The sequence below is a fragment of the Chroicocephalus ridibundus genome, chromosome Z (assembly GCF_963924245.1).
Source record: "Chroicocephalus ridibundus chromosome Z, bChrRid1.1, whole genome shotgun sequence".
Classification (NCBI taxonomy): domain Eukaryota; kingdom Metazoa; phylum Chordata; class Aves; order Charadriiformes; family Laridae; genus Chroicocephalus; species Chroicocephalus ridibundus.
The window spans coordinates 95,624-122,707 of record NC_086316.1 but is presented as its reverse complement, the minus strand read 5'-3'; the positions used below and the strand labels follow the sequence as shown (position 1 = coordinate 122,707).

Genomic DNA, 27,084 nt, shown 5'->3' with positions numbered 1-27,084 from the left:
TATAGCCATACTTCATACAGTTGCAATGTAAGCATACGCGTGATGAAAGGGCGAGGGAAAAGCCCAGCTTGTGGTGCTTCTGTGTGCTGTGTCCTGCGCAGGGCAGGGTTCCCACAGGAACTGTGAAGGAGAAGGTGTATTGGAGAGAAGTGGCCTTGGCCATCTTCCCTGCTGGGGTGGCACCCTTTAATGGGGAAAGCTCAGTTGTCTGTTACCTTGTCTCATCACTGTGTTGCCACAGCTGGAAGGGGAAACTAAACGAGGACCTGTCCTGAACAGCAAGAGGGGCCAGGCCTCAGCTGCTGCCTTCTCTGAAAACCTGCAGCTGGCACCAGCCGCTATAGTAGCATTTTAAAAAGGATTGCTGGTGCCTCAGTTTCTCTCTTGGTGGACTACAACAGCTTTATTCCAGCTAAAGAAGGGAAGGGGAATTCCACCAACAAGATAACGGGTAATACTGCCAAAAGAAAGACTAATAGAGCTAGACTTTGGGTAATGACTACTTTGAACAAAGGAGGGCAATATTACAAAATGCTGTATCCCTTTGAGGCGTGTTTTTCCAAAACCCTTGTATGCTTATGTCATGGTTTAACCCGAGCCTGCAACCAGAACCAGGTGGCCGCTTGCTCCCCCTGAAAGAAGGGTTGGGGGAAGAGTCAAAAGAAAAAAAGCAAGGGGAAAGGGAGAAAAAAAAAATCCCACCTCATGGGTTGAGGTAAAGAGAGTTTAATAGAAACAATGACAGAAAAGGAATTATAATAATGGTGTGGGTCACTCTCACCGCCCAGTGAATTGGCACCGTCCTGAGCAGCGATTGCAGATTCCCACCCCTTGGCCAACCCCTGTTTATATACCGAGGATGACGTCTATGGTATGGAATATTTCATAGGTTATTCTGTTCTGTCTATCCTTCTATAGGAAGCTGAAAAAAGTCCTTGAACAGTGTAAATATCACTTAGCAACAACTAAAACCAATAGCTATTACTGACATTCCATTCACAGCAATCACTAGAAAGAAAATTAACTCCCAGCTGAAACCAGCACAACCTATTTTATGCTAAGCAGGGAGCCAAATTGGCACAGTTCTTATCTGTTTGCAGGGGTTAGGTGGGAAGACCACAGCCTTTTGCCTGGGAAAATAAACTCGTATGGAAGGCAACAGCTCTCTGCAGTCCTGACATGATGGCGTGGCTGGGAAAGGCAAGAGGCTCCAGTAACAGCCATGAGAAATAAACACGGGGAAGTCAATCTGGGAGAGTCATTAGGCTTTTCTCACGGAAACCAATGCCATCACATCCCTAACAACTAGACAGAGACGGCTCCTCCCCTCATTTATTATGCAGTGTACAAGGAGGGGGCGAGACTAAGCCAGAAGCACTGACAAGCCCAAACAGCATTTTTTTGCGGTGTCAGAGTAGGTAAACTGGATATAGCACGTGACTTTAGGCTGTTTACCACTTCCTGCTCTGGTGGTCTGCATCAAACAGGGCTGTTGCACAGCTAAGAGGTTCAGAGTGAAATTTTGACGCTTCTGCTCTCATTTTCAGGAAAACTCGACAGAACAGCACTACAGCTGGGCTTGGGACACACACCCCTGAGAACTGCACAGCAGCTTAGTATTAATTACTGCCTTTATAGCAAAGCCAGGGCAACAAAATGTGCTCATTTCCTCCGCTGCTTAGCTTGTATTCCTTCCCCCAACTCAAATCCACCTGCTGACTCAAACCCAGATGTTGCGCTGCTCCTGTGTGAGTTGAGGCCTCATTTACACGGACCACTGCAGCTGATAACCGTGACCTGCCCCATGTGCCCCACTGCTGGTGCCTCGGGTGATGTGAAATGAAGGCGAGTTTGTTTTTGTGCAGATGCTGCTTTCATGGTGGCTGCACTGGAGCCCAGACCTTCACCAGGGGAAGCACTGCAGGGTAGCGTGTCGCTCTTGGCACAGGCAACCCGGGACCCGCTGCTCAGACCCGGCTGCCCACAGCAGCGCAGGCCCAAGAGTTCCCAGGACAGTTCCCAGCTTCAGGCTGGTCCTGGGGACAGATTTGAGCTCACCTCTGCAAGGCTCCTTCAGCAAAACTTTACGCGAACAGCAATGCTCCTTTCAAGAGTTTGCTGTTTGTTTGAACAAAAGGAGCTCTCTACCTGGCAGGTACTGTCTCAGGCAGTGGAATGGTTAATTACACTTAGTTTGTCATTATGATACTAGCCCCAACATCTGTCCTGCTCTCTAGAGCTGCTTCTTCTCACAAGCATGCTTGACGGTAAGGACAGTAGCCAAGAAACCTGCAGAGGGGAGACCTGCAGTTTGTTTTGCTCTACGCGCTGGTTTTTTCCTCTTAGTTACACGGAGTAGATAAGAACCAGCGAGCATTACAGAACAGAGCTCAGTGTAAGATAAATACATTAAAATAGATTTTAATTCATTGAATTATTGTTTAGTTTATTATGCAAGCAAAAGAAACTGTCCACAAATAGTAAATTACTGTACGGCTGTAAGTACAATATTTTCAGAGCAGGTCTGATACTTCCTATACTGTATTAAAAGGCTACAATTTTTACTATGAAATCTCAGGTATTTCAAAATATTCTACATGCACAATTTGTTCTTGTATTAAAAACCTTACACTTAACTGAAGATACTTAGTGCTTAAGAAAATGCACTTTTGACCAAGATCAGGAAATGAGAAGTTTCTTTTTCCTGCAGGATGAAAATATTACAGGCTGTTGACTTTTTCCCTTTACTCCACCTTTTTTGAATCTTGTAAACTAGATTTTTTAAAAGCTTTCATTTGGCAAGTGTATTTCTTTCTTCTAGGAGTTCACATTTCATAGAGCAACAGACCCATGTTTTACGGTATCAGGACCTTCTCCACATCAGTATTACCCAAATTAAAAAAATAAACCCAAGACCAACAAACAAACAAAAAAAACCCCACCAAAATCAACCAATCCCCCCCCCCCAAACCCCAGAAAAACCTGATGTTTACATTCTAATTCTGGTAGTAGGCAATCAAACTGTCCTTACCAAGACTCCAAGAGTGCAAACAAACGTGCATGTGTGTGTCTGTCTGTATCACTGTGCTTTTCCTCCTATCCCCAATAGTTCCGTTTGGAGGTTACATTATTCCCTGAACTACCCATGTTTGACAAGTGAACTGATGCCCCATGGCGGAATATACACTGAAATAAACACACACACACACCTCATACAGAGAAAGTACATACACATGAAATTTCACTGTATCGTCCCATTAATAGTTTCTCTCCCCATCCCCACAAATGTCTGCAGTGATTTAAAGACTCTAATGGAACACTCAGAAAATGCATTTACTCCCACAACATAAAGTCACTGGACTACTACAACAGGATTACTACCTTCAAACACTAGTTTGGTTCCTGTAGATGCTGCTATATGTTCACATTCCCACAGAGATCTTAATTATGCAGTTTATCTGCTTCTGCTGATCAGCCATGCTGTGAATGGAGGAATTCTTTTACTACAGAAGTTAATGAATATGAAACCATGCATTTAAAAAACGTACTGCATGCTTTACAGTCACACAGAGAGCTCTATCTTCAGTAGGAAACACTGTAAAATTTGTCAAGTAATGTAACGCTTGAGTGGTCAAAAGTCAACCAGCGTAAAGAAGCCTCCGGTGTAAGTCGTTACCATACTCTGCTTTGGTGCAGTCTTTCATCTACTATTTGAAACATTTTCTTATATGTATTTCAGACAGTTTTATACAGTTATAGAAGGTTAGGAATTCATCTTTTGAAACATAACAGTAAGACACACTGTTGTTTTGGTTTTTTTTTTTACTATCGAGAAATAGTCCAAATCTCACCAACAAATTACTTCATTAATTCAATAAGGCAAGGTAATACTATTCAGAAAGACTGAAAATCAGTCCTTCCACCAAGATGCAACTGCAAGGTATACCAGTTATAAACTTCGGAATAGTGTTTCATTAAGTGTTACGTGAGCTTCACAGGTAGGAGATGAACCTTCACTGAAAATTTCCAAGTATTGTTGAAAAGGAGTAATCAAACGATCAAGACCCAAGATTACCTCCTTACTCTAATTCAAACTCTTACAACGTAATCAGAAGAACTAGGTAACATTTCTACAGCATACACGGACAGAATCCATCTTAATATGCATGTGCTGGACAGGCTACAGAAGTGCCAATGTACCATCAAACCCCTCAACCACGTCAGCTTGAGATCAGCCCCACGCTCCTGCTCCCAGGGCAGGGACTGTCACCCACCGCCCCCAGCGTGGGTGCCGCGGCTGGCACCCGGGTGGGATGACACGTCTCGCTTCGCAGTAAAGTTCCTTATGCAGAAAAGTCAGTGTCCATCGTTTCAGCACAATACTCGTAAAAAACAGCGTATCATGAGGTAGAATTTAAAAAGTAACACTCAGTGCATATTAACAGGCATAGAATTAAAGTCACAAGCAATCTACCAGTTCAAATAATTTCTGATAGGAAAAACCAAAGCCAGCTATGAAAGCAAACGAACCAACCAACTCAAGAACTGCTTTGATTTCACGGGTGCTTCTTCGCCTCCAAAACGAACACAGTTCAAGACTGTGAGAACAGTATTCAAGATTTCTTCAAAATGTCACCTGTAGCCCCTTTAATGATTAGCAAAGCACTAAGTAAGATGAGAAAACAGCAGCCTAGAAGTGGGAAGAGCAAGTGCTTAGGGAAAAAGCCATCATGGTCCAGTGCAGGGACAGGGGGAGAACAAGCTGCTAATGGGGTTTTTTTTTGGCGTTTGGTTTGGTTTTTTCCCCAAATACCTTGCCTAATTAAAAACTCCTTGTAGCTTAGCTCCTCCTTTGCATAAAAATACTATGTTCCACAACTGTCCTCAAGTTTTCTGTACAATTCACTTCCATTGCTTTAAGTCATTAACGAGGGAAGTGCCCCTGAAATGCTTCTAACAAACGAATCCTCGCCGCTCCACCTGCAGGTTCGTGTTCACAGGCTGTTATTTGCGTTCACATGGAGCTGGGTGCAGATGGAAGCCACGTGTTTCTAACTGGTCTCAGATACACTTGCGTATTTTATTCATTTAGTCACTATGCCCCATTTTTCATGGCTCAGCCAATTAATTTAAAATTAAAAGAATACCTTTTTATGAACTGTGTTCCTTGCCCACAGGTCAAAAGCATTCAAAAGGTACAAGTATTTGAACTCAAGAGTTGATGTTTTAGAAGACTTCACTTGCGATTTCATCGGTCTACTTTTGAGTTCCAGACAATAGTTTCAGCAGCAACAGAACTGCTCAGAAGATACGCTACAGAACATTCCAACCTATGCGTTCCTATCTGATAAGACCATGGGCATTAATTTGCATTTTAAGTTAACTGAGTATATTTACTTAAAAAACTTTTCTTCCTCCTCCTGCAGCTGGGATGATATTCTACTGAGATATCATCACCAAATAATTCTGTTAAAAACCCATGAGAAAGAAAGTTTAGGACTTTTACCAAAAAGTAGGAAGTCTGTTATCTGCACACACTTGACTACTTGAATGTGGTCCTTTAGCAGTCAGTTCCCAGAGGTGACGAAAACCCAATGCAGGAGTAATTAACTAGTCCTCAGATTACCAAATACCCAGTATTGGAGGCTTTGTATTACTAAAGAAATTCCCAAAAGAGAAAATCAATTTTTTTTTTCTCATAATGCAGAGGAACCTTAAATTTCAGATTTCTCCACCAACACCCAGAGTATGCTACCTACACAAATTCAAAACTACAAGAGGATCCTTGGGCTTATGTATTTCCAGCAATCTCATCTGCATAGATGTCTTCCTTTTCCCCAAACACGTATTTTGCAAAAGGCTTTTTAGGAGTCAACTTTTAAAAAGCACGCTCTGTCGAGCTGGAGATAGTGAATCTGAATGCCAAAATATGACAGTCCTTTTTAGGTAGAGTTTTCCTCCTGAATTGAGTGTGTGATTGATCAGCAAAACCTTAGTGAAATACTGAAAAAAAAAGATCTTGGAACACGTAAGTAATGAGAATATTACAAACTGATACTGATGTATGAGACTGAAATAACTGCATTTACAAGGTTAGCTGTATTAACTTGAGGCCTAAACTTGGCATTCATACTTAATATGTGATTTAATGGCGAACATTAACATTTTTCACATCTTATGATAAATTACCGGTTGAATCCAAAAAGATCTTATTGTAGGCAGGCATGCTTTTAATCCATTCCCAAACTGACAGTACATGTGAAGAAAGGCTCATCTGGTGATCCTACGGACCCGTCCTACATGAATTCCTCTCACAGCAATGGTGCGGGTGAGGTGTAGAAGAAGAGTCAGGTGGGACACAGCCTTAACATCAGCAGAAAATTCTGCAGTGTTAAGTTTCAAACGTGGGATTACGGTTTAGGTTACGATGTGGAAAGCTCCCTACAACAGAAACCCTGGCGGCTGAGAAGTCAAAGCTGCCCGAGAGAGGCCGGCCGAGGACAACCCCTCACACGAAGTGTCCCAACAGTTCATCTGCAGTGGTTACAGGGCAGGGGGGTTAATGGGCCTTCACCCATTCAGCTCCTGCTTCCCTGCCCCAGTTTCTTCCTATTAAATTCTCTTGAGGAAAAAATGCAGCTACATCTCCATCCAAAACCTCTTCCTTCTGGCAATAAACACAATATATGCAAACACAGAAAACCACATGTTAACTGCAGCAAACATTACAGAAAGTCGGCTCATTTTTCTAGCCAATCACAAACAACCAAATTAATATATAAATTAAAACAAAATTTTCTTTTCTTTTGTGACAGTAACTAACCGTGTCAGTTACGTAGAAAAGCAGCTCGTTATCTAATAATCACCATATGGTAGCTTCAGCAACAGAAAAGGCCAAGGAGGTGTACGTGAAGAAGTCCAGCTCCTTTGGAACAAGGAGGCGGCGTACCTGAGGGCGCCTTTTGGCTGAACTGCAACCCTTGCCCCCTCTACATTTGTTTTGAATAGCCCACTTCAAGTTGCATCAAAGGAAATTATCAACAAGTACTATGGTACAAACAAACCAGAACAATGACTCGATGGCACAGGATCAGCAGGAGCAGAGGTCTGCTTGGAAGGCTGGAAACACAGCATGTGGAAGTGGACTGGTGGGTGCAGTATGAGAATGCACAGAGTGCTGGGCTGGAAACTGGTTCCGCTGTTGTGTTCAGAGACCATAGCAACTATGATCTTGTCTGGATTTAGAAAACTCAGAAAGAACATACTTCAACTAAACTGAAGTGAAAACCACAAACGTCTGAAGGTCCTGTTGATGCAAGATGTGCCTAGAACTTTGGCTGATACAGAGAAACACGTCCGCTAAGGCACCCCGAGGCAATCTGACAGTGTGTTGGAGAAAACTTGGTTGTCAGTACCACGTCATTGTGGGAGTAGAGGGAACGGATTTCTTTCAGGGGACTGGCTTCTTTGGGCAAACAGTCGACAAGTTCGCTGCAGTGTGCATCAAACCCCAACAAGCGGATCCCAAAGCCATGCGGGGATGAAATCATCCGGCCATCAGGACTAAAACAAAGTTCTTTGATGTAACCCCGGCCCACATTGGCTTCTTCAATGCAATGAGTCAATCGCAGGGAACAGCGAGGCGAGACAGGGCGCACAGGGGCTCCTTCCTGGAATTCATAGACACAAGTCCACTAAAGAGAGAGGCAGAGAAAGGAATGTTGAAATAAAAGTACAGCACTGCAAACACTTGTTCTCTCCCACCGCATGTTAAGCGAATAACACAAGAACGACCAATACGACTGCTTATCTACTCTTTGATACACACCGACTAAGAAACACAGAAGACAGGCCAGTCCATTGGCATCTCCTCCGCTTTGAACTGTCTAAGCAAAAAAGTTGCTTTTTTAATTAAATAGGTGCTAGATATAATCTTTTAAATCTAGTTTTTATCTGGAAAGAGCAAAGCCTAATCCTTTGGCCAGGCATCTGCTCTAATTTAGTAAACATTTAAATGAAATCTATAATAAAGTAGAACTCGGCCTACTGTAATTTACAATTGACCGTTGGCATCTTATGCCCTTAACTTCAAATGGAAAGAAATCTTGAAACAAGAGGTAAATACATTTTTGAAGGAATGTTATGAACAGCTCTATAGCCAGATCAGTACTTGTGAGACAGCCAGGGATTTTAATGTGTAATCTAATTATCTAATCTCAAACCAAATGCAAAAACAGCTCTATGACAAAGTTTATATTGTGTTGAAAGATCCATTTCAGCCACAAGGCAAAAGAACTGTTCTTAGTTCTGTTCCATGTATTCTACTGAAATAAACACAAAGGGAACAATACTAATGAATATTAATAGAAGACAGTAAGTCAGACACCAGGACCATGCGAAATTATAACTAGGTCAATCACCAGTATCAGCCAAACCAATATAATATTTCCATTTTCAAAAAATTCTGTGTCGTATAGTGGTTTGATGATAAGTTTACAGAACCAGCATTAAAATTTGTAACAAATCTGCTAAGCTTTCATTCGGTCCTCTACACACCTGTAAGAGGTCACCATTACAAAGAATGGCTTTCTTCAAACCCCAAACAAATAAACAAACAAACAAAAAACCCAATCAAAAAAAAACCCAAACCAACCCAACCCCAATTTATATCAGCTATCAAATTAACTAAACTGTTTATTATTGGTCAGGTATTCAAATAATTCTTTGTGGTTTTGGAAAATAAATATAAAAGCTCTGTGCCTTGAAAACAGAGTGGTCTGCACAACTGCCACAGCAATAACTTTGAAATAACCCTAGGAAAAAAGGTGTTTGCAAGAGGACCATCTGATGGAGCTCAGGTGTTCTGAAGGCTCTGGCTGAGCTTTAAGTGAACTTGAGTTAACCTGGAAGTTACTTCTTCAAAAGCAGGTGCTCTAAAACACAACCCGCAGGCTCTTGCTTTTTGTATACAGTCCATGAAGTTTTTTCACTATTCTGAGTGCACTACAGACTGCTTGTTTGCCTTACAACAGGGTCCCAGTGCAATATAGCAGCTATCATGTGACACTTCACAAACAGAATCTGGGGAAACATGATCCAACACTGGCCTTAAAGTCTGCCATTAGCGAGAGCCACCACACAGGAAGACCTGGACAGGCTGGAAGAGTGGGCTAACATACCATATGAACCACATGAAGTTCAACAAGGACAAGCATAGGCTCTTGCATCTGGGAAAACATCATCAAGGAGTGTAGCACAGGCTGGGATCTACTCAACTGCGGAGCAGCTCCATGGAAAGGGACCTGGGGGTCCTGGTGGACAAGCTCAGTATGAGTGAACAATGTGCTGCTGTGGCCAAGAAAGTTGACGGGACGCTGGGTTGCATCACTGAGGGCATCACCAGCAGAGATAACGAAGTCATTATCCCACTCTACTTGGCACTTGTCAGGCCACACCCAGAATACTCTGCAAAAAAGTTGTGGACGGGTTGGAAAGGGTCCAGAGAAGGGCCACCAAGATGATCCAAGGTTTGGGAAGCCTGCTGTATGAGGAAAGGCTGAGAGAATTGGGTTTGCTAGCCTTCAGAATAGAAGGCTTAGGGGAGACCTTATCACCATATTCCTTTATTTAAAGGGTGGCTACAAAGAAGATGGAGACTCTGTTTTTACAAGGAGTCACATGGAAAAGATTAGGGGTAATGGGTACAAGTTACTCCTGGGGAGATTCTGATGGGACACAAGAGGAAAAATTTTCACAATGAGAACAATCAGACATTGGGATAGCCTCCCTAGAGAAGTGGTGGATTCCCCAACATTGGACACTTTTAAGATTCAGATGGACAGGGTGCTAGGCCATCTTGTTTAGACTATGGTTTGCCAAGGAAGGTCGGACCAGATGATCCTTGAAGTACCTTCCAACCTGGGATTCTAAGACTCTATGATTCTTTAAAGCTGTTTTTACGGGACTGAAATCTGCAAGTGGTATATGAGCTGTAGATGGTCTTATGACTTATTACTTCAAGTAAAGGTTTGAAATGGATTCTGCCAGAAAGATCATTGATACCCCCTTTATATTTAAGTTGCAGAGTTTTAGGATGAGAGTTGAAACCAAGGCACTCTGTTACATAAACTTCACTGGAATGTATCACATTCAGACCTATGGCGTGGCAGTTTTAAGGAGATGCAGAAATACACCATGAGGTTTTTTTTACAGCAGTGTAGGAGCAGCCTCTGGAAAGCATCATCAGCACAGCAGGAGCACTTCATCCTTGAAGCACCAATGGAGGTAGAAAACATTCCAAAGGCACTTGAGGAATTCAGAGGAGCTTCTCTGCTCAACTTGGACCACGTACACAACTCTCTAATCCTCTGTCTTTTCCAAGTTAATGCCACCTACATTTTGGCAGTTACATATTTTTAAGTCATGTATTTGGCAGCACAACTGTTGTTTGAAAACTCTTAACAGAGCCGTGACCTATAAAACGTATTCTGTGACAGAGATGGACAACAGGAGTACTGAATGCAGGATACAAAGTCATATGAGATCATTAAAAAAAAAAGGAAAAAAGAATTTCATGATCTTTGTAAAAAAAACTTGTAAGCAGCAATAACAGACTAATTTATTCAAATGCAAATTTACCCCAAAAGAAGGAAATCTCAATACAGCTGTATGTTCGATACATCTTAACATTTTTTTAAAAAAACATATTTGTTTTACCTCCTGGTCATCTGTATTACTTGAGCACCGAAGAAGCGTAGCCCACCCTTTTGGATGTAGCTGTAGTGATGTAATGCAATTGCCTCGATCTCTTTCTCCAGGAACCTCTGGTGTTAAGACCTCCAAACTATTTCTAGGTGATCCACCTACAAGGGGAAGTCAAGGTTAAGGTCTCAATGAAGTCTATACACTGATCTTCACCTCATCAGTCTAGTGCCGAAATGAGGTCAAACAGGTGACACTTTCACCTGACTGCTAGAGAAGACCGCACCTTTATGAAAGGATAAATCAAATACGAAAAACTGAAGCTAATACCAACGGGTTCAGGCCTGATTTTAAATAGCTTATTTTTTGAAATTTGCCTTCCAAGAGCTGCGTTAAATCACCTCATATTGTGAACTAAGTCAGAGTTAGCTTTCCACACCTACACTCTTCATTATCATTAAAACAAAGTCTAGAGAGTGTTTTTTCTGTAAGAACTACTGGTTCTCAAACTTCTGAATTCCTTCCAAAGTCCGTTCAGCTGTATGCAGTTTGCCTCCCTGCACCCCCTCACCCCTAGAAAGCTTTTCACCAGTAAATCATGCCCAAGTATCCAGATAAGCCTCCTCCTTTCATAAGTACAACTGAAATTCTCAGAACCAAGGGTAGTTAAAACTTAACATTATATTTATTTTAAACTGCATGTGATTCACAAACTATTCACCAATTTGCCAAGTTCACACTGACTCTCTGAAATGTATCCTAGATTCAGAGGAAGCCTGCTAACCATAGGATCATCAGTTTTCATAGCCCTGTAGTTAGGTAGGACTTGGTTTGTAATCAGAACTCCACAAAACACCGTGTCCATATTTGAGACGTCTTTGCGTATTCTTTTTCCATGCTATTCACTTCTTATGGAGAAACTGCAGACACATATTCCCATCATTAAGGAATACAAAAAGCAACATAGCTATGTTCTGCTTCGTTGTTTTTTTTTCCCCTAAAGGTCATTCATGCAAACTTTGTTTGAGGAAAAAACACAAGGGAAAGGGAGCATCTCTATGTAATAACAATAATGTACTAATATAAAATAAAGATCTTGTTGCTGTCATCAGATTTCTTGGAAAAAAAATTATCAGATCCCCAGCCTTTGCTGTGCAACAGTATTTTATTGGTTTATTAGAAGTCATAACAATGCTATTCTTTTAAAAGTCACAGAGACAAAAGCTATTATACTCTGGCCACTTATAGATACAAAGAGTCAAAGTCCATGATTTTTTTTATTATTATTTTTTTAAAATCTTTTCCTACCTTCTCGCTGGGAGGACCGCGACATGTGTTTCTCAGACAGTAGACCTGAATCATTCTGGTGACATGGTGAACCAACAGCCCGAGGACCAGACGAACCTGATGAAGTTATGTCTGCAAACAGCATGAGCCATGTGAACATCCCAGCTATGCACAGCCCACTTATTACGCACGTCCCTCACCTATCCCTCCTCGTCCCTTAGAAATGTTAAGTAAAGGGTAAGGCACGCTGTTAAGAAAACACTTTTGAAAGCTCAGTTTATACTCTAAAAGTACCATTATGTTTGTGCCTCATACAAATAAACTGCCAGCACAACAAACTCTACTGGGAATAAGAGGCAAGCTGCTTTCCTTCCTTCTTATGCACTGACACTACTAGAAACTGGGGTATGAATTCTTCCCGAGACCACTCTCTTTACATTCTGACATCCTAAACGGCAGAGTTTCTGTCAGTATTTTGCTCTGTTACTACCACAAAGCAGTGACATTTCAGAGCAGGCGATTCTTCCAGGTCTGCTGCCAAGAGCAACTACACCACTACACAAAAGCCATTAGTAGTTGCTGGAGCCCACGTACAGTCAGCCCACTTAATGTGAGTTAAGTTTCTTTTTTACAGGACCGAGATAGATAAATAAAGCTAGAGACTCCCAGCTCAAGGTGACAAAATTCCACAGGCGCTTTATCCTGTAGTGCTGAAGTCTTGATACCAAAAATCACTCTAGAGACTCTACCTGAGTCAGAACCGTACAGATCCGTATGACCCCCTGAACAACAGAACTGCTGCTGTGCCAAAAACTTCCTCATCAGAGTCCTTCTGACTCTACCTCTGCCTTCTTTTGCTAGCTAATAGTATCCCATAAAACAACTCAAACACAGAAGCTGCCAGAGACTCTTCCACAAGCATTCACCTGAACTTGTTGTAGTCCTCCTAGCTCTTAAAATGGGGTAGCTGCCAACCTCTAATGATTTGTTTAGGTCAAGGTCATGCAAAATCAGAAGATATCCAGAGGAGGTTGAGATCAACATTTTGGAACAGTCTGGAGTCAGCCTCATTCGCATAAGAAAACGGGTGTGAAAAAACTTCTTGTGGGGACATCCATCTTCTGTGCACCTGGACAGTGAAAAAAACCCACAAGAAATGGCTGCAATTAGCTTTGACTCAAGTCCCTAATAATGTCCAGAAGAGTCCAAGATCTGCTGAGCATCCTTATTAATTCAAAAACTTTTTTTCAGTACTGTCTTTATCCTATTTAAATCAGATTTTAATGAAATGGCAAAAGTCACATTTTCATACTACCACAACAATGAAGACAGAGATTTTTAAAAAAAAAAAACCCAAACCAACAAAAAAACCAAACTACATTTTGTCACGTCAGCAAGAAAAGCTCTCTTTTTAGCTACTGGACTAATACCATATAAAGGTGATGCAAGTTCTTGATAAGGGCTATAAACTAATCCCAGTATTTAAGAATGCATTATAGCACCATTCAAGGAAGCAGGTGTTCCATCTTGTACAGAAGAAACCTGTCCTCCTGTGTTCTAGAAATGCAACAGCAGTAACACAGCCACTTACCTGTTTGTGTCCCAGATGATCACATTTCCATCAAACCCTGACGTTACTAGTAATCTTGTATTGGTATCGTACTCGATGTTCTTCACCCAGCTAGTGTGACCATGCAAAGTGCACACTTTTGTGTTCAGCTTTCTCAAATCCCAAAGTGCTATTGTAGTGTCATCAGAACAAGTTGCAAACAGTCGATTATCTAGAAACCTGAAAATGGGAGAGAAATACTGTGTCTGCTTAGTGTCTTCTCCAATTTAAATATTCTTAAGCAGGAATTTAAGCTAACAGAGAAATAAATAAGAGTGGCCACACAAAAAAATTAACATACAGCAGAATATTTACCAATAAAACAGTTCCATTGAAAACCAGTACCCTTAGGATATGAACCAGTAGCACATCTGTAATAGCAAACATATACAAACAGCAGAAGCATAGTAAAAGGGTTTTTTTGTTTGGTTGGTTTTTTGGTTTTTTTTTTTTTTAAATGAATCACATAAAGATCACACAACCACCAAACCACCAGTGGAACAAATGCTCACACAGAATCCCTGTGGTAACTAAACCAGTCACCCATCTGGACAATACTTAGTTTTAAACTTGACAAGTCTTTAAAAGACACAAACATCCTAGTACTGGTCAGCTTTTGGACCACTGGCAAGACACTCCCACTGAGTGGTTTGGCAGTCCCTGCAACAGGGCTCTGCCAGCCTGCAATGTTTGTAAGTTATGTCTTTCATCTTCCTCATTTTTGCCAGAGCCTTTTTCTACTACAGACAGGCAGCAATTCTATCCTCATTTCAGACTACACAAGATCCTATCAGCTCGTAATTAATCAAACCCATGCTCCTCTTGACTGTCCTCATTTCTACCTGCATACCCACCGTCATTCTTCTCCTGCTTTTCTATAAACCTTCCTTTCTTCCCCACCGCAGACATAAGCTCCCTGCACTCAAAGGAAGTTTTTAAAAGCAAGATCACCTTTTGCTATTCCTACTGGAAGCCCCCGACCGCTTTGACACCTTGCTGCTCCATACGGTGTACATCCCGCCAGCTTTACCAACCACGTGGCTTATACTACACAGAGTACTGCTACCTTGGGAACATGTACTAGATTTAAATCTGAACGCTGCCACTGTTTGCACATTCCCCTAGACCCTTAATTTCATTCCACCTTTGCCCATCGTTCTCCTCGGAGCCCCTCCACCTCTGCAATGCCCAAAGAGCATCGCTCGCTGCAGCCGCAGACCCAGGAGGAGCTATGCAGACCTTCTGCAGCCAGGAAGGTTTTCTACCACCTGGATGGCCTGGACAGGTGGTCAAGGGAGGTCATCCTCCCCCTCTGCTCTGCCCTGGGGAGGCCGCCTCTGGAGCAGTGCGTCCAGTTCTGGGCTCCCTGGTTCAAGAGGGACAGGGAACTGCTGGAGAGAGGACAGCAAAGGGTTACCAAGATGATGAGGGGACTGGAACACCTCTCCTATGAAGAAAGGCTGAAGGATTTGGGTGTCTTCAGTCTGGAAAAAAGATGGCTGAAGGGGGAATCTCATCAATGCTTATAAATACTGAAAGGGTGGGTGTCAGAAGGATGGAGCCAGGCTCTTTTCAGTGGTGCCCAGCAACAGGACAAGAGGTAAAAGGCACAAACTTGACCATAGGAAGTTCCACCTAAACATGAGGAGGAACCTCTTTCCTTTGAGGGTGGCAGAGCCCTGGCACAGGCTGCCCAGAGAGGTGGTGGAGTCTCCGTCTCTGGAGACATTCCAGACCCGCCTGGACGCTTTCCTGTGCCACCTGCTCTGGGTGACCCTGCTCTGGCAGGGGTTGGACTGGATGATCTCCAGAGGTCCCTGCCAACCTCACCATTCTGTGATTCTGTGACAGTCTCCACCAAAAAGCAAGGAGCTTTTTCTCCCACATTTCTGCCTTTCCTTTCCCCAAAGTACAGTTCATGTGTTTGAAGCAGGCACATGAAGTTAAGCCTTTCAAATGCACAAAAGCAGGTACACATATCACAGTGCACGTGCAGAGCATGCTTTCACATGAGCATTTCATATCAACTTTGGAAGTACCAGTGCTATGCTGCACAAGTGCACAGGCTACCCAAATTTATGGACTCCTTCCGTAGAGATGTGCATTTGAGGATTAGAGTGGTTTGAGTTTGAATCACAACAGAACATGAAATTCTGTTTATCTCCAACTACCGCAAGAAGACCAAGCCTACTACTCTGCATTTCACAAGGTATTTACAGACCTGCAGTTCTACAGTACACTTCTACGCAGCAATTCATTTATATCACATGCATGGTGCTCCATATGCACTATGTATGTTCTGCACTTAGCAGTTCTGAGTTCTTGCTCTGTTCACAGACGATTTTGGGAGAAGATGAGAAAGTGGAAAAGAATATGGGTCATACCAGTTGGATTACTACACTGATCAGGTTAAGTCCTTAGCCTGTTCAGGTGGTAATCCTTCATGATGATGATCTCCAGTCTTCAGCCAAAATTCAATGTACGTATCACTTCTGCCTGAAACAGTATGAGGCAGCTCGACAACCTTCAAGTGATTACAGAAGGCAAGAATATCTGATGTAAAAACACTTCATCAGACAGAAGGGATAGAAGGGCTAGAATCAGCACTAAAAAGGCATAGCTAGGTAATAAATTGAGTCTAGAGGATACTGAGGCAAATGCAAGACTTCTCAAAAACACCAAGTGAAGATATGATTTTGAAAGTGTACTTAGACAAGTTATTTGGTTCACCAAGAAAATTACTGGATCAAATTATTTAGTTTGGATTACACAATCAAAATAGATCATACTCCATTCCTACTGCAATTTATGCATGCCCTTACTTTTAGAAGGGGAAAGCGTACTGTTTTATGTTTGGAATTCATGCCCGATGAAGACATTCAGGAAAAAAAAAGCCTAAACGTAAAAGGGAAAATAAAACCTATCCGAAAACCACCAGAAGTACATGAATACTAAGGCAAGAATGATCTACACAAAGGCATGTGGTAAGTTACCCCTAGAAACAGCATTTTATCTTTTAGACTTAGAACCTGTCTACATCATGTAAAAACAGCAACAACTCCAATGAAAAATAACCAACTACAACAGGAAGAACCCAATATTTCAGTTTTTCAGGGCAAAAGTAAAAGAGAGTACACCTCTTGCCTATAGAAATCCACCATTTGCCTTTATCTTGGATGCTACAGCAACCCTGCTTCACTCACCACAAACAAGTTTCAGATGAGGGAGGTACAAATGGTTCACACAGGCAATGACTGGGATTCATTTGAAAAAGAGCTCATTGAAGGTGCATATGACTCAGGCATATAAAACTGACTGAGACAGAGAAAGTAAATATAGATTAATTATTCCTTGTCTTCCTACTTAAGAAAAGAAGACACAAAAAAAATAGACGGCCTCAAACCAAGCTAGCGAGTTTTAAAAATACTATTAAATCCTCCTTGAAACACATTTGTGCCATGGAGCTCTCAATGGGAGAGTTTTAAGTAAGCTTAAAACCTGACCAAATTCAGGTGAAAAAAATGTCTGCTTCAGACGATGACACACAAATCCCCAGTGACTGGGAGACTACTGGAAGAGGACCACTACATACTTCCCTGTTCACACATACCTCTGAGACACCTGCTATAGGGCACAGCAGTGGCAGTATTTAATTTTTGTGCTTATTACAAGCAATTTCTGTAGCAGTGTAACGCCTGGAGTCCTGCTCATTAAGCAGAAACAATACTCCAGGTAATGCTGTATTAGCCATGTCTTAAAGAATACAGTTAAGCACCTTGTAACTAAATTTATAACAATAAATAAATGGGGACGTGCAGTAAGACAGAATAAGGTGCCGCTATCCTACAAAGAAAAAATAAATCTTTAAGGAGCATTTTAAAGGAGAGCAGAAAGTTCACTACGCGTTGTCAGGCAGGACCTTAGTCTGGTGATTAACAGTAGATCTGAGAGTTATCTGCTTGGAGGTAGTACTGGTGTTTTGATATCAATCAAACCACACAGAGAGAAGCAGAGAGCAGACTTACAAAGCCTCACATGCAGACAAAGTGGAAAAAAAGGAGATCCTTTGAATAAGAGAAGAGAGTGGCAGGAAGTTTCAATGCTGTTCTCAACTAAGGAACGAGATAAATTTTCAGGACCAGCACAGCTGACTGCAAGAGAGACAGCCAACAGGCCAAGGAGGCTGCAGCAGAATGCCCTTTGTAAAACGTGACCCAGAGTAACTCACTTGAAACCCGAGCTAGAGCAGTTTGAATGTAAGGATCAGATACTGCATTAGGGGTATATAAAAAGGAAAATAAATCTCGTTCGCCTTTGCCTTCCGATATCTCGGATTTATTTCTCATAGAATCATCTAGCATTATCTAAAAACTAAACACATTTAAAGGACAGCCACCGGCATGCAAGACGTGAAAAACTGTATTTCCTTACAGAAAAGCATGTTCTCAACATCTCTTCTATTTGTGTCTGCCAGCCCCAGCTTTTACTTTAGCTTTTCTGAAAGACATCCAACTGATGTAAAATTTCACTCTCTTCTAAAAAGGACAGGCAGCTTGTGAAAAACATCAACTTATCTGAATAATGCACAAAGACACTGTCAGCCCACATTTTATTTAACTCTTTTGAGGGAAAACGCTCACAATACTTCTACAGTTTTCTTGGGTGTTTTTTTATTTGATTTGGTTTTTGGGTTAGGTTTTTTTGCTTTGAGAATCTGAGTGAAGAGAGGCTGCAATATTGCCCACAAGGTTAAAAAGTGTATTAAGTTCACATGTGAAATTCTATTCTCAAACCCAGAACAGCTAAAAATAATAGAATTTAAAAGGAAAAACATTACATGACAAAAACACGGATGATTTAGGTTCCTACGCTTGCTGTTTCCAACTTTATCCTGAGAAACAGGCAAAAGATTTAAACCATAAAGACTGAGTTCAAGTTGAATTGCAGAAGCCACCTCATTTTCCCAGCTCATCTATATCACACCAGTATTTAAAGCAGCCAATATTTGTTTCGAAATTTCTATGCAACTATGGCAATACCTCTTATGATTCAAAATACCAGCCATATTCATATAAATACCTCATCTTGCTACAGCCTCGGATTTGCATTTCAAACATAAATCCCACATTACTTGCTCTGCTCTGATTTACCACGTTCATTCAGGGCATTCCAAAGACCAGTTAAAGCAGGTGATAATACCTGTCCTGGTTTGAGGTAAAACAGAACCAATTTTCTTTTCAGTAATTTTCAGTTAAGCATCTTTTAACTGAGTGAAATTAATGGCATATTACGTTCGCTTCTAGCAGGTAAGGTCTGATGTTTGTAGTGAATACCACGGAATGGTATACAGAGAGAGAGGCTCCCGCTTATACTAACTGCTGTAACAGCCAAGGTCAGCTAACTTTCTAACTTTATGTACTGACTTGGAGGGTCAGCAGCAGAAGAGCATACAGGGGCTGCGCCTGTGGGGAGAAAGGGACAGGCAAGGTGACCCAAAACTGATCAACGGGGTATTCCATTCCATCTGCATCATGCTCAATACAAAAGCTGAGGGATCAACGGGTCAACTCCTTTTCTTATTATTATTACCCATTCTTCTGCATTTGCATGGTTTCTTATTAAATATTGGTGCAGGAGTAGATTTCCACCACCCGTACCAGCATGAGCCACTCCGACCGCTCCAACAACGAACACTGCTGCTACTCCAAGTCCATCAGCACCAGTACAAGTTGCCTCAGTGGCCAGGAAGCAGAAAAAGAGGTCAGTTCGTTCCCCTGCCCCTTATGACAAAGGCCAGATAAAGCAAGATAGCATGGGAGAGAATTCTTCTGCCAAAAATCCAGCAGAGGGTCCTTATCAAGTAGATCCGTGAAAGGGACCTTCTCAAGCAGATCACAGAGAGAGTCCTTCTCGGGCAGTGTCAACACAGGAGGAGGAATCAGACAGACGTAATCATTCAATACTTATCTATGAAGGACTTGCGAAATACAAGAAAGGACTTTAGCCATCATGAAGGTGAGACACTTATCACCTGGTTGCTCCAATGCTGGGATACTGGGGACGATACCATAGACTTAAAAGGTAGAGAAGCCAGGCAGTTGGGAAACCTGGCCAGAGACAAGAGGTATCAATAAAGCAATTGGGAGAAAGCTGGACACTCTCAGTCTGTGGAGGTGACTCGTGTCGGCCGTAAAGGGCAGGTATCCCTTTAAGGGTGACATCGGATGCCACCTGAGCAAATGGACCGCCACGGAGAAAGGTATTAAGTACCTGAGAGAACTGGCTGTGCAAAAGGTGATTTATGGTGACTGGCAAGTGAATGCTGACCCTGATGAAATGCCGTGCAAATGACCTATGAGTCTGCGCAGAGTGCACCACTGATGTGTTCCCACACACTACCTACAGTGGTCTGGGGAACATCTGATGCTGACACACCAACGGCAAATGAAGTTGCTAACCAAGTATGACAGCATGAAGACAGTCTCTCTCGTCCCCTCACTGTTGCAGCCATAGAGGAACTGACTGAGAAAACCAAGAAAATTACTGAAAAAAATAAGAAATTATTTGAAAAATTATGATAAACTGTCCAGGATGGAGGAAAGATCCCACTCGTCCCCCACATGGACCCACACTGCAGCCCTTAGGAGAAGACACTCTTCTCCTCCCATAAACTGCAGCTCTTCCATCAACAAGACCACCTGCCAGCATTATACACCACCACTTTCAGATTCTTCCTCTTCCCCTTTCCAGCCTTTCCCCACCTCCAATACCAAAGAGAAGGAAAATGGTACAAAGCAAACTGCAGCCTAATGGCTTCACAAAACCCACTCTCCCCAAGAAAGTGCGTAACACAAACTTATCACACTGTTGTAAGAAAAGCATCTATGGTAAGACAAAATACAAGACCTTTTATTCCTTCTGGCCTACCTGATATTATTTACACAGTCTTCATGAGCTTCAGAGAGAGTTTTGATGTGCTTTGAAGAGATTGGGTCAAAAAGCAGTACTTCAGTCTGTTCACAAGCAACAGTCAACACTGACCTGTAGGGGACCAGAGCAAAGCAGAAACATTTGTATTCAGTAAAAGACATTACACCTGTGTGCATCCAGCTAACCTCCATTCCCTGTCCTCAGGGAAACATGGCTTCACCATTACTTAGCGTGGCTTTCTGTTTACACTGCACAGAATCTGCAGCAGTGTTCATGGTTTTTTATTAACTTCTTGCAGATGCCTATTCTCAAGTACATAACATAAAAATAACGTAGAAGAAAATAGCATGTTGTTTTATTCTGGAGAAGTTAACTTCTCTAACTCCTCTTCAAGAGACCATGACTCTTCTCCTGCCTGGCTGCTGACATAATTAATGCACAGCTTGTGCATTCACCAGACAAACCACATGATTTTTTTAATTCATTTTTTTTTTTTTTTAACATGCAAGGTGGTTGTTTTGTAACAGCTATTTACTTCATAGATCCAACGATGGCATTATTTAAATCTCATAGTGAAGTGTATTTACATCAGTGTTTTTTTTTTTAGAAGTTACTTGAGGCTGATTTGTTCCACCTCTGCAGTGCAGTGCACAAACTCAGTGGTTCCTGTCTGGGAAAAAAAGAAGAATCAAGCTCTGGCATGAAACCCACTGCTTTGTTCATGTGAGGATCATGGAATCATGGAATTTCAGAGTTGGAAGGGACCTCTAGAGATCACCTAGTCCAACCCCCCTGTAAAGCAGGATTGCCCAGAGCACATTACTCAGGGCTGCATCCAGGCAGGTCTTGAGTTTCCAGAAAAGGGGACTCCACAACCTCCCTGGGCAGCCTGTTCCAGGGCTCTGTCATCCTCACCGTAAAGAAGTTTGTTCTCATATCTGATCGGAACTTCCTATGTTCCAGCTTGTGCCTGTTACCCTTTGTCCTCTTACTGGGAACCACTGAAAAGAGTCTGGCTCCACCCTCCTTAAACCCACCCTTTAGATACTTGTAAACATTAATAAGGTCTCCCCTCAGCATTCTCATCTCCAGGCTAAAGAGTCCCAGCTCTCTCAGCCTTTCCTCATAAGTGAGATGCTCTAATCCCTCACTCATCTTTGTTGCCCTACGCTGGACTCTCTCCAGTAGTTCCCTGTCCCTCTTGAACTGGGGAGCCCAGAACTGGACACAGTATTCCAGTTGTGGCCTCACCAGTGCAGAGTAGAGGGGGAGAATGACCTCCCTTGACCTGCTGGCCACACTCTTCCCTATGCAGCCCAGAATTCTGTTGGCCTTCTTGGCAACAAGGGCACATTGCTTGCTCATGGATAATTTACTGCCTACCAAGACCCCCAGATCCTTTTCTTCACAGCTGCTTTCCAGCAGGTCCACCCCTAACCTATACTGGTGCCTGACATTCTTCCTCCCCAGGTGCAGGACCCTACACTTGTCCTTGCTGAACCTCATTAGGTTCTTCTCTGCCCAGCTCTCCAGCCTATCCAGGTCATGCTGGGTGGCAGCACAGCCCTCTGGGGTGTCAGCCACCCCACCCAGTTTGGTATCATCAGCAAACTTGCTGAGCATACACTCTGTCCCCTCGTCCAGGTCGTTGATGAATATGTTAAACAATACTGGTCCAAGTATTGACCCCTGGGGGACACCACTGGTTACAGGCCTCCAACTTGACCCTGCTCCATTAATCACAACCCTCCGAGTCCTGTCACACAGGCAGCTCTCAATCCACCTCACTGTCCCCTCATCTAGTCCACACTTCCTCAGTTTCCTAAGGAGGACGTTATGAGAGACAGTGTAAAAGTCTTGCTGAAGTCAAGGTAGATGACATCTGCTGCTCTGCCCCTACCCAGCCAACCAGTTATACCATCACAGAAGGCTACGAGATCGGTCAAGCCTGATTCACCCCTTGGTAAATCCATGTTGATCACTTCCAATAACTTCCTGCTCCCGAACGTGCTTGGATATGACATCCAGAAAAAGTCGCTCCATTACCTTCCCAGGGACGGAAGTGAGACTAAAAATCTTGCTTCACATTGCAGGAAAGAGGAAAAAAAAAAGACATCAGCACCCAAGAGTAAGTGGAAAGGCATCTACTCTGAAATTCTACTGCAGATTTCCCGTATGACTGTGCCCATGTCACTGCCTCCCTCTGTTCTTCCACTGGCAACACTTTTCAGGGCATTGGGAGACACTGTAGTTTGCTTTCCGGGGTGTCAGCCGATCAGCTGAAGAGTCTGTAATATGCGAGGGTCTGCAAGGGGCTGTACAGAAGGAGGGAGCACAGCCGGCGTCGAGTGCTGGCTGCTGGCTCGCTCGGGTGAGCCAGCTGGCCATGAGCCACCCTTACACTGCCACTGCACCAACCCTCATCAAAGAGGACAACGTATGGAAACACCCCCCTCTGGTCTGCCTCCCTGATCAACCACGACAATATTCCCCTAAGACCTTTACAGGTGCTACCCCAGCTACACTACCTCTTCGTAACAGGCAGCCTGTGCTGAGCTGCAACCACCGACTTCTTCAGGGTAAAGACGCAGGTACAGTTTTCTCATCTCCTGCCATAACACTGACTTTGATGGCTATTCAGTTTGGCATCCACCCAAAAGCAGCACAAAGATGACATTCAGACTGCGTATTCAGGAGCAGAATTTTTAAACCAAACTCTAAAGGACAGAACCCTTCCCCGATAATCCGACTACTCAAGCTCTGCTGACTACCAGCATTTTTCTACATCAGAACAGCATGAAGCCAGTAAATGCTAATGGCAGAAATAAGACTGATTCAAAGCTTTATTTAAAATATCTAGCCTTTCTGCAACCAAGTCATTGTTTCACTAAAAGCTTATATTATAAAGTTTAGATTTAAAATGTTTACTTTTTAAAATAGCAAAGAAGTCAGGGGATTGCTGTCAGACATCACATACTATTAAGTACAAAGAAAAAGAGTCCTTGGACAAAAGGTATTGTTGTCTAAATGCAGTAGTGCTGTTACGGAAGTGACGGTCAAAGGCAGGAATAGCAAGACACTGGCACCAGTCTAAATCGGGCATTAGCAGAGACTCAGGCTGGCAACTTAGCTAATTGTTATCCATGTTTTTTGAGACATTCAAAACCCACCTGGACGCGTTCCCGTGCAACCTACTCTATGTGAACCTGCTCTAGCAGGGGGCTTCAACTAGGTGATCACTTGAGGTCCCTTCCAGCCCCTATCATTGTGTGATTCGGTGATTACTACTCTGAGGACACAGAAAAGTCTGGAGCAAGATTTAGTATCTTACTATATCACCTAATTCAGTTGCCAAAACCAGAACAATTTCAAGAACTACAATTTCAAGGATGTTACCTCCTTTAAAAAAAAGCACCTTTTCTTCCCCACATGAAGACCTTTGTGCATCTGTGTATTTACGGCTTTCCTTGGAGAAAAAAAGTAATCAAAGACCTTGTCCCAGGATACACATTATTTGTGAATGAGACCAGAGAGAAGTCTGCAGAGAGTTCACAGGGGTCCAAACAGGCACAGAAAACACCCACTTGGGCAGGCTGTCTGGCTCTGCACCAGCCTCTCCTAGGGCATCAATATTTAATGGGTTCATGTATGTTGAAAAGGTCTGATTAAGTACAATGACACGACAGTGACAGTGAAGTCTGGCCTGCTAAATTAGTGAAGCTGACCTCCTGAAAAGCTCAGGAGTTCCCCCAGCCCTGCAGAGCTCCAACCCGTACAGAGGCATTATGGCAGGAAGGCAGCCGCCCTTGGTCCGCACGCCGAGTGCGAGAGAGCAGCTCCCTGCAGGCCAGACCTCACCCGCAGCACAAAGTCCAAAGGCACCATCCCCGCCGCAGCCCCACAGCAGCGCTTTGAGGAGCCAGAAGGTGACAGAAGGGGCAAGCGACAGAAGCTACAGAGAGACCAGAAGTCTCCACTGCACAGGATGGGTCTTGGCCAGCGCAGGTTAGGCCAGCTCTGTGACAGCTCTAAGCTGAGCATAACCAGCAGAGAATCACACAGAAGTGAGCAAGGTTTGGGCCATTTCATTTGGTTTTCAGGCAACTGAGATTCAGAACCATGGTGCAAACTCACACCCAGCACCACTGGTAGTCTGCTGGGCCTGGCCCTGCAACCACACCAGGTCCATGGATGTGTTTCTGTGACACCAGAACCTTCTTGCTGGGTTTGTTTTGGAGCAGGAAGGTCCCTGGTTTAGCTCACCATGCCGCCTCACACGCCTCAGGCACAAAGGAGGTGGGAGGAATACAGAAGTACACCTTTTGCCAGAAACCTGCACAAATAGTCTTGAACAACAGACCAATTACACTGCTACCGCAGCTGACAGTTGCTACACCAGTACAAAACATCCAGGTGCAGGTATTTTTCCAATTTGCTCGCTGCAGCCAAGCCAGGAGAGCGATCCCCCCAGCCTCTTCACACTGCAGAGAGGATCCCATGCCTCAGGAACCTTCCTCACACCCGGCTGGGGATCTACAAAAGAAATCACTTTCCAGCAACAGTCACCTGAGGATTATTTTGACAGTTTTTGAAGCTTAACTTTCTCCTTTTCAAAAAATGGAGAAACAGATAAGGAGTTGAACGTCATCTCTACAGCTCAACTATAGCAAAAGTGTCATGAGTTCAGATGTTCACAGAAACCAGAAGCCTGTTCTGATAAAAACTCACTGAAAACAGAAAAGCTGACCAGCCATCAAGGGTAACTAAGATTTCAATTCTGACTATCCAAACACTGTTGAGACCGCCCTAGCTGGCAAGGCCTCTCTGTCAAGAAAACCCCACATGCGAGCACACTGCAGGAAACAAATATGCAGGTGTCTCTGAAGTTAACTCACTCTGCTCTCGGTGTTCCAGGACTTCTTGTGTTCTAAATGAGCCCAAGTGCCACCTGCTTTTGTCTACACCACTACAGGAGTGTTCAGCAAGACACCTCTCAACTCCTTCCTCAACGCAGACCCACAAAATTCATGGGACCCGCAATGAATAAATGTGTCACGTTTCAAACAGAAACTTGGCTCTCTGAGGACATCTGGCACAAACGCTTCTGCGCCTTAACGAAGAGGTTCCGCCACCCTGTTCTCAACCGTGTGCCTCAGTGTACCGCCTCCCCTCCTCCCGCGGAAGCAACCACAGAGAAGCCGGGACCGACGCCAGGCCCTGGGCAGCGGGACGGACTCCCGGCGGGGGCTCCCCGCGTGCCGGGCCGGGCCGCCGTTCGCGGGCAGGAGCGGCGGAGCGCAAAGGCCTCCCGCCCGGGCCTGCCGAGCCAGGCCCATCCCCACCAGGGCCGAGTCCCGACGCTGCCCCAGACCTCACGGTCCCCCCACCACGGGTCACGACAGCCGCGGCCCCCTGGCAGAGCGCGACCGAGCGGGGCTCACCAGCCCTGCCCGGCACCCGGGGGGGGGCCGGACGGGACGGCAGCGCCGCCGGCTGGGCCCGGTTCCCGCAGCGGTCGGGCTCGGCAGGCTCCGCGCCGCCCGGGCTGGCGGGAGCGGCGTCGGGGCCGGCGGGGGAGCGGGGAACAGCGCTGGGCCCCTACCCGTCGGGCGAGTACTCGAGGTTGAAGACGGCGCCGTGCGTGCGGGTGCTGAGGTACACGGAGTCGGCGGGCTGGATGGAGCCGTACAGCCCGGTCATGGCGCGGAAGGTGTCCCGCGCCGGGTCCACGGCGGCGCTGCGGCCCAGGCAGCGTCCGCGCAGCCACCCGAACAGGCCGGCCCCCGGCGCCGCCCGCGGGGGAACGGCCGGCAACGCCGGCTCCATACCGGCGGGCGAACCAGGCCCCGGGGCCGCCTGGCCGCCGGCGGTCCCCGCCCGGGCGGCCTCCGCCTCCGCGCTCATGGCGCGGACATCGCCGGGCCGCGCCTCCGCCTGCCCCCACCGCCGGCACCGCGCCTGCGCGCGCCGCCCCGCGTGGGACACGTGACCTCCGCGCGCGGCGGGGGCGGCTCCGGGCCTGGCGGGCCCCGCAACCGCCCCCCTGCAACTGCAGCCGCCGCGCGGAGACACGCAGCGCTGCGAAGCGTCCGCCCCGGGCCCCGGTGAGAGCCCGCCGCCGTGACGAGGCGTACGGGGTCTCACGGTGGAGCAGGCAGGAGGCCGCGCAGCAGCTCGGGTGGGGGCACGGGGTGACCCAGCGAGCCCACCACCGGCGCGGCCAGTGCCGAGGCCACAGCCGCCATCGCCCTGCTGGCCCGGATGACCAGGGAAGAGAAGCCCACTCTCCCCTTGGCAACCCTCTGGCATTAATCTCTTAACCCCTTTGCACACTCAGAATAAGCCACACTAGCTTGCAAATGGAGAGCTTGATCAACGTTAAGGCTGCACGGGCATCAGCAACCTGTCAGGCGCGCTCGGTGTCCCCTCCTGGCTCCCTGCAGGATGTCCTGCCCATGGCATAGAACTCCTTGTTTGGGCGCAGGTCAATATAATGAGCAATGCGATTGGACATGGCAAAAAATGCAGAGATCGTGCCTACGTCCCAGGCATCTTTA

The 27,084-nt window shown here is 44.8% G+C and overlaps 1 protein-coding gene across 1 annotated transcript; it reads right to left on the bottom strand.

Moving 5' to 3' along the window:
* Positions 1–2,390: 2,390 nt before the first annotated feature.
* On the bottom strand, positions 2,391–26,494 carry DCAF10 (DDB1 and CUL4 associated factor 10). Its single transcript, XM_063320814.1, has 7 exons — positions 26,130–26,494; positions 20,525–20,638; positions 13,580–13,777; positions 12,915–13,117; positions 12,010–12,120; positions 10,717–10,862; positions 2,391–7,694 (listed from the first exon to the last, which is right to left on the bottom strand). The coding sequence occupies exons 1-7, from the start codon at positions 26,429–26,431 to the stop codon at positions 7,326–7,328; spliced, it is 1,443 nt and encodes a 480-aa protein (XP_063176884.1). The 5' UTR covers positions 26,432–26,494; the 3' UTR covers positions 2,391–7,325.
* Between the last annotated feature and the right edge of the window lie 590 nt (positions 26,495–27,084).

What these genes read in the sequence shown, in the direction of transcription:
- DCAF10 (XM_063320814.1), bottom strand. Translation starts at nt 26,431, where the DNA reads ATGAGCGCGGAGGCGGAGGCCGCCCGGGCGGGGACCGCCGGCGGCCAG. An exon ending in ATCATCTGGGACACAAACAG is followed by an intron (nt 13,118 to 13,579) that starts GTAAGTGGCTGT and finishes TTCACTGTCCAG; the next exon opens with GTGCACAGAAGATGGATGTC. An exon ending in GTAATACAGATGACCAGGAG is followed by an intron (nt 7,695 to 10,716) that starts GTAAAACAAATA and finishes CTCTCTCTTTAG; the next exon opens with TGGACTTGTGTCTATGAATT.